Below are 15,612 nucleotides of genomic sequence, written 5' to 3'. Positions count from 1 at the left end.
TCCCTGAATTCAAAAACTTTGCGAACAGGTCATTTTCTACAGGCCGGTTTAATAAAACATGAGTAGAAAAATGTTCAATAAACGAAATAAAGCATTAAAAAAAGAGGTTTGTTTTCGTCCGCAAGGTAACACGAAAACCTATAAAGAAGCACTATTCAACCTTTTTCATAAATATAACTTACTACTACAGTCACAGTGTCATTAGTTCCTCACGGTGACTTAATTCTACTTGACAACAGCCATAACAGTTTCTGTTGCATAACGCCTCTAAACATTCCCTAAGAATAACGACGAACTGCCTTGATAAAAAGCTTTACCTGATCAATGCTTTTTATCGCTCCAGAGAGTCCGGGATCACATCCCCTATACCATATGGTTATTGCGATGCCTAATAATGTGCAGGTAAGATATGGAAGAAGAAGTAAAAGGGCACCGAAGCTTACGGTTCTGAAAAGAAAAAAAAAACAAAGCTGAGAAGAAAGTTTGAGCACATATTTCGGCAGACAACTTTCCTAGCATTAGCGTCATGCTTCGAGCTGGTTGGTCCTTTGTCATTCGAGGCTAACTTTAATGGCAAGCCTAAAACATGACCTGCCTTTTATCGCATTTCTCTCTTGCTTTTGAGCCAAATGCTCGCCTCACCAAACGCGAAATTTGACCACAGTTTGTCGTTGGCAACCCCCGTCGGTGGTGTCAACAAGAATGATAGGAGAAATAATCATTATATAGAAATAGTAAAAAATAAAGAATGGTAAAGAAGGCAGTGCACTTCTGACCTTTGTTTTGGCTCTGCATCCCCAGTGCCAAGCTGCCCGCTTTTTTTTTCATAATGGTATCCCGCTGCACATCAGATGTCTTTCTTTCGGTGCACGCGTGTAAACAAAAGTTTGCTGGTATTACCATCTTTAAACTAGTCGCAATAGAACATACTACATCAAGTGTAACAAAATTGTTTCCGTGTATATTGATACTCCAATCATGTGTGGTGCACATGGCGTACTGGAAATATCAAAAACGGTACTTGACCCAAATTTAACGAAGGAATGGTTACAGCATCGAAAATAAATAACAAGCAGCAGTAAGAAATGAGGCTAAAGAATTAAAGAGGAGAAAAATGAAGGTGACCACGTGAACAAAACGCACATCCGGTTTTCAGAGTTGAAGGTAATCATGAAAAGAAGGCGCCCTGAAAGCTGCCCTCTTTTTATCACTGCCTTGAACTAAAAAAATGACAGTGAATCCCGGAAAAAGTTACCTGGCTCTTGCACAAAGCGTCCCACTTAGACGTTATTAGCAGTTGTGTATTATCTTATCTTCTATAACCACCATGTATGATCTCATTAACCCTCACCACATGTGTTCATACTTTTCCGCTGCAGTTTTTTCTCTTATGAAGAACAGTTGAGATTTCAAATTTTTTAGTTCACACAGCATTCGCAATAAACTCCTTAATTCATTTTTTTCTGGAATACCGCATAAGCCAGTATGCTCCAGTTTTACGGAAAGAAATCTGTATGATTTCATGCTATTCCCAGACAGCACATTATGGCTGGTAGTTTTTCGCGATAAAACTCCCTCATGGAGAACACTGAGGAACTAGCAAAAATGGAGTTGTTAAAACACCTATGTATTGAAATAGCATGACAAGCAATGTGGTGGGACCGGCTTGAGTGCACACACCTAATAATGTTGCCAATTTGAAGGCGGGCTCATGCCTTGGACAAAAAGAGCAACCTTTGTCTTATGAATAGAATTATCAAGAATAAGCTGGTGTCGATCACCATACACCTAAGTCAATTTATGGGCCTGTAATAAGTTAATAAGATTTTCAGGTACACCTATGAACGTTGAGTACTCATAGCCCCAGTTAGTTAAATTTGAATTTTTCAGAAATCTGACTGCGATGCTGCTTCATGCCGATGGAGTTCGACCACAAATTTAACGTGTTATGATGAAATACATAGGCATTTTAATAAAGACGTGGACGTTTGAAAGACAATACATATAACTTTAAAACTGAAGAAAAGCGTTTGTGCACCGAAATATACACGGAAAAATAAGCGTGTGTACTGTTGAAGGTCATTCAAGCATAAGTGTTCCCGTGTATGCATTGCATACAAGTGGCACCCCTTGGTATATATTGTATTTGGCAAAGTTATGGCTTTCGAAAGCCCCCATCACACATACTTGCCCAAAAATATATTCCTCCACAACTATTTTATTTGCTAACTAGAAGAATCTGGTTATGTTAAAACCAAAGTTAATATAGACTTCGACTTTGCCGATGTAGATGACCAGTATCAAGTACACGTACTTCTGAGGGCAATAAAGCCCAAATAAAACCAACTAACCTTTGAGCTTTCTTCACTGTCGGAGATGCCATTATTCGCTGGACAACCATTTGGTCAAGGCAGAGCCGATACATTCCCATTCCTGAGGCTCCCACTAAACAGGACCATACGTTTTCATCACTGGTCAGGTCAAACTTGAAGCTGAAAAAAGAACCCGTGTGGCGCCTTTAACGCTGGAACATCAGCGCAACAGATAACTTTGCGCACTCAGTAATCTTTTGGCATGACACATAGATACGCGAAGATGCTGCCTTGTCGATCATGCTCGCAACAAAGAAGCAACCGAAAGAGCTCATGTTACCACCACCAAACAAAGAGCAGGGTATTTGTTATTAGTCTCTCCATCTATCTCTGCTTGGGTACTTGCTGATTATAAGAAATGATAGTTTTTAATGTGTTTATTTAACGCATTCATTGAATAATGAACCTGTTAACTCTTTACTTCAGGCACAGCAGCGACAGGTCGAACTTGCTGCAGGAAATAATATGTTCCCTTTCTTGGAAGAGGGGAGAACGTACATGATACTTCTGTTACACGGCAATTATAATGTTATTTACACCAAATATCATTCGTTTGTAATGTCATTTGTTCCCTGTCACGCGGAAAAGTAATGCCAATCAATGAAAACGACACTTCCGGTCATATGAGTTTATGAAGCACATTCACAATCGATTGTAGGCTGAATGCGTAGTCTCGACGCCAGAAACTTTTAGGATCATGGCTGTTAACTTGTGCATGCGTAACTTTTGTCCGTTCTAAATACTTTATTCTTTACTAGATTACATTATTACTGGTTTGATGACGTAATGTCACAGGCGAAAGGGTGCTATTTTTTGTAAAGCTACCCTCCACTACGTGCAGCCGGACCCCGGCCATGCTTCATTCGTGCTGTATAATTGTTGTTGCCTGTATCCCCGGTGTCGATCGTTTGATCGCACGTGTTGTGGTGGTCACAGTCATAACTAGAGAAAATTGCTGCTACCGTCTCATTTTTGCAACCGGGCAGGTAGTCGTAACTCGCCCCCCCACGCTGCAGTTGACAATATACACACGCTGGCCGCTCATAGTGTTTGCCATGTTTGTTTAAGACTGGCCTTTGGCTTGACTTTGTTGTTGTCATGCAGCTGTATTAAGTTGCGCAAAGACAGCTGAGTTTACAATCTAGGAGCACCTTTTTATTGATAAAAACTTATTTTTCAGTTTACGCGCATAATGCATGGAAGTTTTATAATTTTTATTTCTGCCAAAGTTAGGGCTCAGGAGGGCTAAGGTCATGGTCATCGCATTAAAGTGACATTTCTTTTCTTCGTGTGAAAGCGCACAGGTAAAATGGCATTAGGTCTACATAATGCCAGTCGTTATAAATAACATTCGATTTATTGAGGAAGAAGGTGTCAGACTCATGTGAACATGAAACTAGCCCGAATAATAGCACCCGGTATGTGCTCATTCAAGAACACCTGTTTCGAAGCCAACTAGGCAGTCGGTATGACTGCTTACGGTGGTCACCTTTTAACGTGGCTTAAAAGTAAGATGACTTATTATAAAGCCATTTGCTTTTCAATTAAACGAATGTACGCTTAACTAAATGTTTTTTCTTACTATTTCAGTCCTGGTGTGACCCATCCACTTTGTGAAGTAATGCAAAACGAGAGAATGTAATATAGAGTAACAACGTACAATTACAGTAATAGATTCGTAGGTATTAAGAGAAACGTCTCTGTGTTGTTTTGTGCAGGAGCGCCAAGGTGGAAAGCTGAAAAACGCTTAAAACAATCACATATAAGCAGCAACATCAGTTCTTCTAGTGGACTCAAGTGCGCTGTTCTTTGTATACTTACTTCCCAATGTACATACCGACGTCCATATCACTCAGTGGCTGAATAGTTGAGTTTGGAGAGAAGGCATCCACCATAATTTTTGCAAACACGGCAGTTGGTGCGACCATGATAATGATGAACTGCGTGCAGTCTGTCCACACCACTCCACGAAGCCCTCCCTGTGAAACCATACACATAGTTACAGGCACTTACTATGAGAATAACTTCAATTTCAGCAGGCACATCTCATTTATTTTTATTTTATGTTGCTGAAAGCTCTAAAATGTTATAATATAGAGTACGCTGCATCGAAATAAAATAGACAATTTTATTAAAGAGTTTGTAGAGACACGATACCGAATCAGTTCGAAGTAAATTTGTAGATGACACACCATAAAATGGACTCTTGTCTTTTGCATTAAAGAAGTTAAAGAGCTGTGAAACTCTTAGCAGAGTAACTTTGATTTCTGAATATCAATTAGGAAAGTTACATCAGTCATGCTGCACCAGCGGAAAAGCATCAAGGCAAGAATACAAAAAAAAATCATTTTTGTAGTGAGCGACGTTAAGCGGAAGTGAACACGCTGGTTAAAATAATATTCATTTTTAAAAGAACTAATCCGGAATCCATGGTCAAACCAGGAAGGTTTCCCTACGGTTAGAATAGTATACCCACATTCCGGAACAGACGCACTCCCTGCTTTACCATGTGTGGTGCTAAGGAGAGAGCCGCATTTTATATTACGAGAAGCAGTCGTCCGTATGTATATGCAATGCTGTACTCCCCAACTCGGAAAAAGACCAACCAGGCCGAAGTTTATACTCCGTTAAAGCGAGAACATTGATAAATACGTGGCCAAAGGAGCATTAAAAAAAGAGTCCTTATTACCAGAAGCCATTCTGTATATCCAAAGGAGCCTGTGAGGTGGGCTGTGATAAAAACCTGTATTTATTTAGTGTTATGGCAAAAAGAAAGTTTTCGGCTCTCACTTGCCCTTCCAATGAATAATTAATTGTGCATTGCTGGTTCCTTGTTAAAATAAGTACTACGTGTGTTACTGTTATTATACTGGCATAGCTGGGATAGGGAAAATTCAGCCCGAGTCAGTTGTTTGAATGAAAGTGAGACCAAGAAACTGCGCTTCCTACTCCTTCACCAAAAATTTACAGTAAAGACGCCACGTTACGCCAGCATACCTGAAGAAATCGATATGGTTCGAAGGTTTATAAAAGTAGTCAAATAAATTTTCATCAAGAACCTTCAACGTGTTCAATAAATTTTCACTATGATAATTCTCAGCATGCCCACTGGACGACTAAGGAGTCTCTCAATGATCTCTAGCTTACCCTATCCTATTCAATGTGCTTCCCTTTTCTCTCTACGGAAGCTCTTAATTACGAACCTTATCTATCCTCTTTCTTCCTCAACTAAATTTTTCATCCCTTGCTAAGTTTCTTTATCTACCAGATGTCTGTTTTTTTAATACGTGACTAGCCTAGATCCAATCTTTTCATTTACCTCATTCACCTTGTGAATTTTGAAATACCACTTGCCAAACACCGTCGCATCACATTTAAGTCAGCCATCATTAAAGCAACAAAACTTGTGTTGAAAGAACTGTGCTGCTGTAGCAGACATTTTGACAAGAGGACTTCTCGAAAATCTTCGACAACAATCGCATTAAGAGAAAACGGACAACTGCCCTCATATACACGCGTAAAAACTAGACCCACACACGTAGGTGTAGACTTGCAGCTAGCCTTTCTTTCACACAGTCCACCTGTAAATACGCCTCACTGAAACCATCAGCACGCATGTGGTGTTTTGTAAGGTATCAACACACACACAAAAAAACCTGAGCAACCAGAAGTCGTCGCCTCTACAACGCTCATCGATAAATTTAATCTTGGTGTTTTGCGAAACCCACAAGGCTCACTGACGCATTCATTTCCCGTATTTTTAAATGAGTGCGCTTCGTAAATATCCTTTACTCCGTTTTCGTGGCTGTGGCTAAATATCTTAAAGCGATAGAAAAGAGAAACAATGACCTTGTGGAGGCTGAAAAACTGCGCTCTGGAAAATCGAATACTTTAAGCTTCACTGTCATGAGTTCATTGCTAGTGGAAAAAATCAAGACTGAAGTTTAATTTTTATATTTATGCGCGTGACGTAACCAATTTCAAAACAAAATTTCGTATTTTCACAGCATTGATGGGATGAAAATTTCCGAAACATCACATGCTAAGCCTATGGCACTCACATATTACAAAGTACCTAATTGCTATCGAGTGCAAGCTCAGTAGGACACACTAGACGGCATCGAAATTTACTACGTCAGGATGTTCGGTGGGGGAAACTCACAGTGTCGTCTTTGCCCACTTTTTTCTTTTCGCGTGTTTTGTCGGTTACTAAGCGTCATGTCGTGGTAAGAGTGGTGTTTTCGGGATTGTGAAATTGGATTTCACTAATACGCGAAAGATCGTTCTGCTCTTTAGTGTCACCTTTCAGCATCAATTTCCTCTTACACTCGGAGCAGTGGTTGAGTAGGTGGCCACTGGTATTGTTATTTATTAAAAATTCACGTTGGCGAGTTTTTAGGTTCGGAGTGAGCACACTTAAATACACCTTTGTTTTTCGCTGAAATGCAACACTTATTGCCTTCAAATAGATTTTAGAAATAGAAACACACATCGTCTCACAGGGAGCTCCAAAATATGCGTCGCAAAGTGGTTGGGGTATCGCGTGTGATTTTTGCGCAATTAGGTATCGCTTTGGAATGCTTATTGTTATTTTGTATTTATTATTCTTACTTATTGAATGAAGGAGAAGCGTTGCCTTTGACATCAAGCGAAAGCCAAGAAAATACGCCCTCGACTAAATTCCGAACGTGCGATCCATTGTATGTACATTGGGGGGCAACTGAACGAAAGTGTAGCGTGAGCAGTCGTTGAAAATGCGAATGCATTTCTCAGTCGGGCTATGTCAGGCGTCCGGCGGCGTCCACTCACTGGCAAGTGTTATCTCGGTGCTCTCACTCTTTCTTCTATAGCAACAGCTGCGGGGACGCACGCTTATTGTCTCCCTTTGCAACCGGTTTAACTGGTGCAGGTGTTGAGGGTGCAGTAGCGGAGAGTGAGCGAAGAGAAAACTGCCCTCAGACGTGCGAGGGCGTTTGAATCGCGGGAGCCCTGATGGGGCTCCCGCATGGGTGGAAAGAGTGTACGAGAGGGTAGGTGCAGTGCTTCGCCGCTTTTTCTCTCTTCAATTGCTCTCTTTCTTTCCTGCGCTCCACATTCCCGTTCACTCACACGTACGTATATATAAATGGAGTGAAGAGTGAGCCTGACTCTCGACTGTTCACTGGCTGATCAAGGTTCAAATAAATTGTTGCGGTCGAAATACTCGTCTCGTCACTAATTTACGCCTTTATAATTACTACGCCATGTACTATTGGGGCAATAAATGCATTCGCATTTCTTCACGATTCCTTTCAGGGAGATGGTCAATTTTTAAAGACGATAGCCTTTCTTTGGGTACTTCAAATCAAAAAGTTTGGTATGTCTGTCTGTCAGTACATTTGTCTGTTTTTCCTCCAAAACCGTTACAGCAACGATCAAAATGCAACCTCATCTGCAGCGCCAGCCAATAATGCTCAAGTTTCAACCTCCATGTTTGAGCGATCATCATTGAACGGCAATTATTGCGCATTTATTAGGCCCAATAGCAACACGTCAATAATAATGGCATGTCTGTTTACACTAGAGAAGGTATACATGACGATTTCTTAGGACTGTAGCGTTTATTACGTGGCGCTGACGATGTAACAATATACACAAAAACGCAAGTGTTTCCAACAATTTGCTAAGACGACATGATGGTGGCACCTAACTGTCGCTTTGCGTTCTACACCCTGTTCTCTCTGAGACAGGCGCGAACGCCATCCTTCATTTTCGAAGATAACTGCAATATAGCGCTCGTTTCTCACAAGCCTCGGTGCGCTTGTTCGCCTCCTCTGTACTGATCAAGACACTCTAACCCAGTGCCTCCAGAATACGATTCACCGATGTTCTCGCGCAGAACATCAAATAAGCGTTTTGTTCAATCTCTCCAGACGCAAGACTATTGTCTTTTGACGACATTTTTGGTGAAACATGCAGATACGGGGCTTTTTTTTACTAGCATACGCTGCCTGCGTCAGCCTTGCGAGGCAAGAGACGGGGGAAGCGACAGTTTTGCGTATGTCTTCGTAAGATGGCACAAGACGCGAGCATGCGCAGTGGGGGTATAGATACACCACCACTGCCGACGTCGAAGCGCGACATCATGCAATGAAGAAATGCTCCAAGTTTCAAAAATGCTGGATTGGAAGCTTCCGCGATGCTTTGCCAGCAATATTGAAGACTGCATTTGCCTTCCGAAAATCCCAGCAAAATGCTGTTTTCTTCTGCTGCCCACTTATACATCAAGTGGATCTGATCTGTCACTGTTGAGGCTACGTTCGTTATTACTTAAAATATAGTTGCTTTTGATGAAATTACCCCCATAGGTGAGTATCAGGGACTTTATCTCCAATAAAATTTGCCTTGAATTCGGAGCTTAAGAAAAAAAGTATAGTAACATGAGGACACACTTTACGCACTATCTCATTCAAAAGGGTTGCCTCGTTAAATTCGTTGGCCGTAAAAAAGACGCTTTTTCTATCTATCTATCTATCTATCTATCTATCTATCTATCTATCTATCTATCTATCTATCTATCTATCTATCTATCTATCTATCTATCTATCTATCTATCTATCTATCTATCTATCTATCTATCTATGACCTTCAACTCTCCTGGTCATTTCGATGATGGTATCTTTACCAGAGTTGACGCTGCATAACATGACAGCATGTCGAGCACAAGTGGCTAGTCATAACATGAAAATCACGAAATCTATGCCGAATTTATATTTCATTGTGTTGCTGCGCTTGCTGTAGTTTCGTTCACAAGGCATAATACAAAACTTGTATGGTATGACATTACTGCATGGCGAACATAAATGACACACCCAAATGGGAAATCATGACATGCATGTCAATTATTTCATGACTACACGCCACGCTCAAGGTATGGTCTCGGTCGTTTCGCTAGCTTCACATATACCAAATTTAGTATTTTGGGACATGAAAGAATAACGAAGCTTTATGGCTGGTGCAAATATGATAATTGTGAGATTTGTGTCATGTGAGAACATGACAACATAAGACGCTCGTGATGCACTCGCAGCCATTTCGCTATAGCCCTACATATGCAAAAATTTGATATGGCGTGACTTGAATGGACAATGAAGGTAAATGACATGTCCAAACATGACATCTTGGTAGGAAGCGCAGCTACTATTACACAGAACACACAACACAAGCGCTTCCTACCAAGATGAATTCATACGAACTGGCCCGATAACATTGTTTATTGGCAAACATGACAATCTTGACATGCGTGTCGTGTAAAACAGGACTACATGCTACACACATAGCGCGCTCGGGGCCGTTTTGCTAGCTTCTCCTGCACCAAGTTTGCTATTACGTGAACTGAATGAACGACCAACACAAGTTTACGATACATCATAATCGTGACATGGAAGCCATGTACGGCATACTTCATGTCCGCCTCGTAACATTGTGCTTATTTTAAAGTGACATAAATTACTTCCTCATTCGTGCTTCGCTTATCATCGATTCCCACTGTACGTGATATCTCCCAATTTTTTAAACTAGTGTTTTAGACATATACACTCTACCAAGAATTCAGCAATAACATACTGCAGCTGAACATAATGCCACAGTACACTACCTTATAATTACCAAATGTACTGATAGCAGATTAGATTTTATTAGAACCAGTGTACCAGCATCGCAAGCTATGTATATACTCTAATTAATATTACATGTACTCTGCTAGGTATGTACCATGCTTAGACATGAAGAAAGCACAGTGGGCAAGGCAACAAATGAGGGCTAACGATATCATGGTTGAAATTGAGAAGAAGAAATTAACACGGGCAGGAGGCGTAGGCTATAGGCAGGATAACCGCTAGTCATTAAGGGTAACTAACTGGATTCCAAGAGTAGGTGATTGTGTGATGGAGAGAAAGAAAGTTATGTGGGCAAATTAGATTAAGAAGTTTGCAGATATAACGGCGAAGCAGAAAACACAGGACCGCCTTGATAGGCCGAACATGGGAGAGGCCTTCACCCTGCAATGGGCGTGTTCAGGCTGATGATGGTGATGTCCAAAATACTTCAAGCGCTGTGACAAGCAGAGAATGTAGTATCACCATCGCAACACAATTATGACAAAATAGTACTAGTTTCATACCAGTGCTGTGTAGATCGTTCCAGAAAGCCCGATAGCGATGTTGCACCACAACAGGGGAGCGTTGAACACTGGAAGAGATGGTAAATATGGCGAAGCTGTCTCAGTAAGTATGCAAACAATGTGAAACTGATTACCTGCTTTTTTTTACTTTGAGGCAATTGACAGTACACGTATATTGAGTGAAATTTTTACGAACCTTTAGCTCCAACTCTGCTAGCCACAACACACTTTTACAACACACATATCTAAAGGCAACACACAAGCGTATTACTGATTATCACTCTAATTTATCAGTAATTAAGAATAATGACTTCAAAACCTGTGAACGAGTAAGTTGTGCATGTTTCAAAGTTTTAGAATTTCGGAACATTCAACATTCAGTCGAACAAGAACCGCTAATCCCAATAGATAATTAGGTTGATTGTAATGAATAACTTCACCAAAATGTGCGCCTTTTTTGCAGTGTTTACGGTGCTTCGCTACTCAACGGTAGACTGAGGGCTACATTTCGGTGGCAGTGGTGTCCTTTTCATGGACAATAATTATTAGAGGTTCATCCGATGATCTAAATATTCGAAGCCATCCATCACAGCTCACCCCATCATAACCCTTTGAGGGAACACGAGACAAATATGTCCCACGTTTGCTTCTTTAGTAAAAGCTTTCTCCGCCGCTTCATGTTGTCATCAGCTCAATACTCTTCTGTTATAGCGTATGAATAACATTTTGAAAATCACAAATTGTGTTCGGCACGATTGCGAAAGTAGATACCAGTGATATGTCCAGTGTAAATTATCTTGTGCTGTAGAACGTTTTTTTAATGCATTGACACATTGTGTGCAAGATAGCTAAAAGTCTATATTTATGGTATTTTTCTCCTTTCTGAAACTTGAAAGGAGTTGAATTTTGGGATGAATTTTAAATTTTCATCAGAATCGTAGCAATATATCAGCCAAAATTATTCTTGGAACAGTACGCACAAAAGATGAAGCAATTCCCTACTTATCCTAACTTCATACGATGCACGCACAGCTGCTTTTCCTCAATCTGAAGGACCATTTCTGTTTCTGAAAACAATGCTTTGGTACAAAGAAGGTCCTCAAGATATTTTTATCCTGTTTTACTTATATGAGGGCAGTAGAAACTATACGAAAAAGCTGGGGCTAAAATTGTGTTTCTGAAATTGAGTGCCAAAGGTAAAGAATGACAAAACTGGTGCTTTATACAGCCAGGAAGTGAAACAGAAAACAAATGCACATTGTCTATGAGAAAAACGAAAATTTCAACCCTGAATAGAGCTCACGAATTTGACTCAGCAGTTGCAAGAGCAATTACAGGTTTCAATGTATTCAGTTACATTCTGTTGATGTAGATCACCATGATTCTTGACCACAAATTTATATATGAGCAGAAATTCATGCATAACTGAGGTGTTTTTCCTTGTCTACACCAAAAAATAAACAAAAATACGTTGATGCGTTTGATAAATGCGAAGACCTCGGACAGAGCGGCTGGGCTGAACACAACTGGCCGAGGCGTAGATTGAGTACCACATCTCTAAATAAGGTATCCTGGGATTTTTCGCACAGTTGTTAAGCGTCCCTCTGTACCACTTGCATAGGGTGTTTTTATCCTAGAAATTTGGCAAAATGATTAGAGCTTGGTGCCGTAATGACACAAAGAGACAGGTATTGTTCCACTTTTAAGGGCAAAGCTCCTTAAGCCGTGGCTCATGTGTCCGCAATATATTTAGTAGTAGTAGTAGTAGTAGTAGTAGTAGTAGTAGTAGTAGTAGTAGTAGTAGTAGTAGTAGTAGTAGCAGTAATTGTAGTAGTAGGTAGCCGCCTCCATGGCCGCACTACAGGAGTGGCACGCGCGCACTCTTTTGAGTTGAGGAGAAAACCCGTGCACGTTAACCATAAAAAAATAGTTGTTTCTGATTAACTAAGCTTCAAAGACGAGTATTGTTGACTTAATTCCCAATAAATTTGCCTTGATTTTAATGCTTACTAATAAAACTAGTAACAGAACGACGCACTTCAAGCGCTATCTGGCGCGAGAAGGTTGCCACGTTAAACTCGCTGGGCGTAATAATTTTGGTTTTAGCAAGGTTTAGCAAGGTTGGACTACAGTGTCATGAACTAGCAGCGCAGAAAGGTGGGAACTTCCCACCTTTCACCGCCGCTAGTATATGGCACTGTGACCGCTGAATGGCGCTGGATGGCGGTGCTTCTACAAGATGAATATATGAATAAAACAGCAACATTGTGGTACTTTGATTGTTCACTAAATGGATGGACGGATAGACAGACGGACAAAACGGACATACGGACGGATGGACAGATGAACGGACAGACAGACAGACAGACACACAGACAGACAGACATACAGACAGACAGACAGACAGACAGACAGACAGACAGACAGACAGACAGACAGATGCATGGACACATGGGCAGAAAGACGGACGCACGGATGGACGGATAAACAGACAGACAGACAGACAGACAGACAGACAGACAGACAGACAGACAGACAGACAGATGCGCGGACACACGTGCAGAAAGACGGACGCACGGATGGAAGGCCCTATGGATGGAAAGACGCACGGATGAACGCAGGAATGGATGCACAGACGGGCGTACGAATGGACGCATGGATGGCCGCATTGAAGGACGGACGAACACATGGATGGACACAGGGATGTATGCAGGTACAGAAGGACAGACAGATGCACCGACGGAATGATGGACGCTTTACCCCACTCATCATCACGCACTCGTGGATATGCTGCATTTTTTTTTTCGAATGTACTTCATGGGTCAGTGGGACAGATACGTCCCACTTTTTTGTCGTAAAACAATGGTCATATCAGTAGCACGTATAATAGTATTGGTTCATCTCATAACTGATTAAGGACGCACGCATAGACACGAACTCCAGAACAAGGAAATGCTCACGAGATGTGTGCATTTTCTTGTGGTGTCCATGTCGGTGTGTGCACCCTTACTCAGTTAAATGATCATGGTAGTGTATTTACTGGCATTCGTATCATACTGTTTCTAGGCATAATATTTAAGTATTACACAGAAGTAATTTATGTTAACCTGTAAACGCATTGATTAAACCACAAAGGAATAATATATAGTAGCTTTGATACCCACAGCTGAACGATATTAATTACTTCCCCAATTGTCCCATCAACAATAAAGAACAGCAATGATTAGGGCGTGGACGTGATAAGAGCTTGAGGCAATGGGTGTCCCACTTTATGTCTTAAAATCTTGCGCTGTTTACGTTAGAGAAAGCGAAGCTCTTCTATCACGCATAACTAACTGCGTGATTCTCTACCAAAACATCGTGGACCATCAAAATTTCGAATTGAACACATGCCTACGAAACAGGATCTCAATTTAAGTGAGTAAAAGCTTTATTGATTATTCGCGACATTATTTATCGGGGTTAAGCCACAAGCACCCCAGTCTGAGTTAATGAATGAAGAAAATATTAGTGAATCTTTCACTAAACCCAAAGCCACGCAAGTATTAAAAAACAGAACTGGGAAATTCCGAAGACTAATCGTATTGCTTGTTGGCCGTTGCTTGGCTTTAGGTAGTTAGTCATAGGTTGCTTCTACGTTAAATCTCGGTTTAGAGAGATTCAGTTACACCACACAGAGTTACAAGAAGACACTTCGCAAATTTTTGAATTCCAGAGAGATAAACTCCCTCTGAAACCAAGCACTCGCACATCTCGTACAGTTACGGGCACGATAAGGATGTCCATCTAGACAGAAACTCCCCCTGAAATGAAACAGCTGTACCTCTAAATCTACGGGCACGTCGTCATTTTCACGTCTTTCATCGTTTCGGGGTCCCCTCGCTGCCGCCGTTGTCTTAGGTGCAAAGCGGATCTTTGACTAGCCTGTGTAACGGTGTCCCTCCATCCGCACCGCTCACCTTGCCGCAGGTGTTGGAGCGGTGCCAATTAGCTCACACCCTCTTAGCAGTGCACAGTGATGTCTCTCTTTCCCACCTGTCACGTGCTCGCCACGTGTCAGCTCTATCTCTCTGGCGGATGCTTAGCTCCACTCGTCATCAATCACGCCATGAATACGCTGTTTTTTGCCATTCTATAGCGTTGAGCTGCTTTGTTTATTAGTGGACAAGTGGTTTTAGTAGAACTAACCCATTTCTGTAATACATACTCATTGATTATTCGTGATATGATTGTTGAAAAATATCGACGAAGAAGAGTACGAAGAGGGCTGGCCTTGGGATTGAGATCACGTGCAGCAGCAACCCAATGCGGCTGCGGTGTATTATAAATAAACCACTTTTTTTGACGCAATCGGAGGTTCCATTCTCTATAAGTGGTGCCCAAAACCATCAGAACAGCAAACCATATTGATGAACCCAAGGTAATCGTTTTCCCGCTCATGGATTCGACCAAGCGACTAACAGCTGCGCAACGCGCAGACGCACCATGGAAAGTCTCCAACTGAAGCAAAATATGAGGGAGCCTAATTAACACGCATTATCAATGAGATAGAAAAAACGCTCACTCAAGAAAGCGTCACGAAGAAAGAGTTTTTCATTCTAAACGAACGCCTCAACCAGCTGCACACCGGCTCGAAGGCCACTGACTTCGACATCGTCCCTCTGCTATCAACCACGGAAGCGGAAACAGAGGTTGACCGGGTTGTGGAATACAACGATCGAGCCACGACTACGTCAGCGAAGCTGAAGGATAAGCTACGCCAACTTCATGATTCTAGGAACTATACAACAGCGTTATCGTACTGAAAGAGGAAGTGATGGACCATAAGACAAGAACAGAGAGCCAAGTGGAGTCCGAAGTAATGAAAATGATATCTGAGGGACGTAAGAGCACCTAAAACCAAAACACAGGAGCTGCTTCACTCCAAAACTCGTCCCAACAGCGGCCACAAGCCAACGAGACTTCATACTCCTCTGTGGTGTTACACAACAGTGGTTCGAACGACTCACGTGTTAATTAACTGAAGTCTACGCCTCACCCACAGTTTATTCTAGCTAATCTGAAAAGGGTACTGACGGC

General features: G+C 41.5%; 1 protein-coding gene across 1 annotated transcript in view; it reads right to left on the bottom strand.

Moving 5' to 3' along the window:
- LOC119186041 (sodium-coupled monocarboxylate transporter 2-like) overlaps nt 1-15,612 on the bottom strand; it is a 113,700-nt gene that overhangs the window by 92,721 nt on the left and 5,367 nt on the right. Inside the window, exons 3-6 of the mRNA XM_075869692.1 lie at nt 10,534-10,601; nt 4,194-4,351; nt 2,352-2,492; nt 318-447 (exon numbers count right to left, since the gene is read on the bottom strand). Of these exons, the coding sequence (XP_075725807.1) occupies nt 318-447; nt 2,352-2,492; nt 4,194-4,351; nt 10,534-10,601 (497 nt within the window). The remainder of the gene's footprint in view (nt 1-317; nt 448-2,351; nt 2,493-4,193; nt 4,352-10,533; nt 10,602-15,612) is intronic.

This window comes from Rhipicephalus microplus, chromosome 7, assembly GCF_043290135.1.
Source record: "Rhipicephalus microplus isolate Deutch F79 chromosome 7, USDA_Rmic, whole genome shotgun sequence".
Classification (NCBI taxonomy): Eukaryota; Metazoa; Arthropoda; class Arachnida; order Ixodida; family Ixodidae; genus Rhipicephalus; species Rhipicephalus microplus.
Note: the sequence above shows the minus strand (reverse complement) of the source record. Positions and strands in the feature narration are given on the sequence as shown.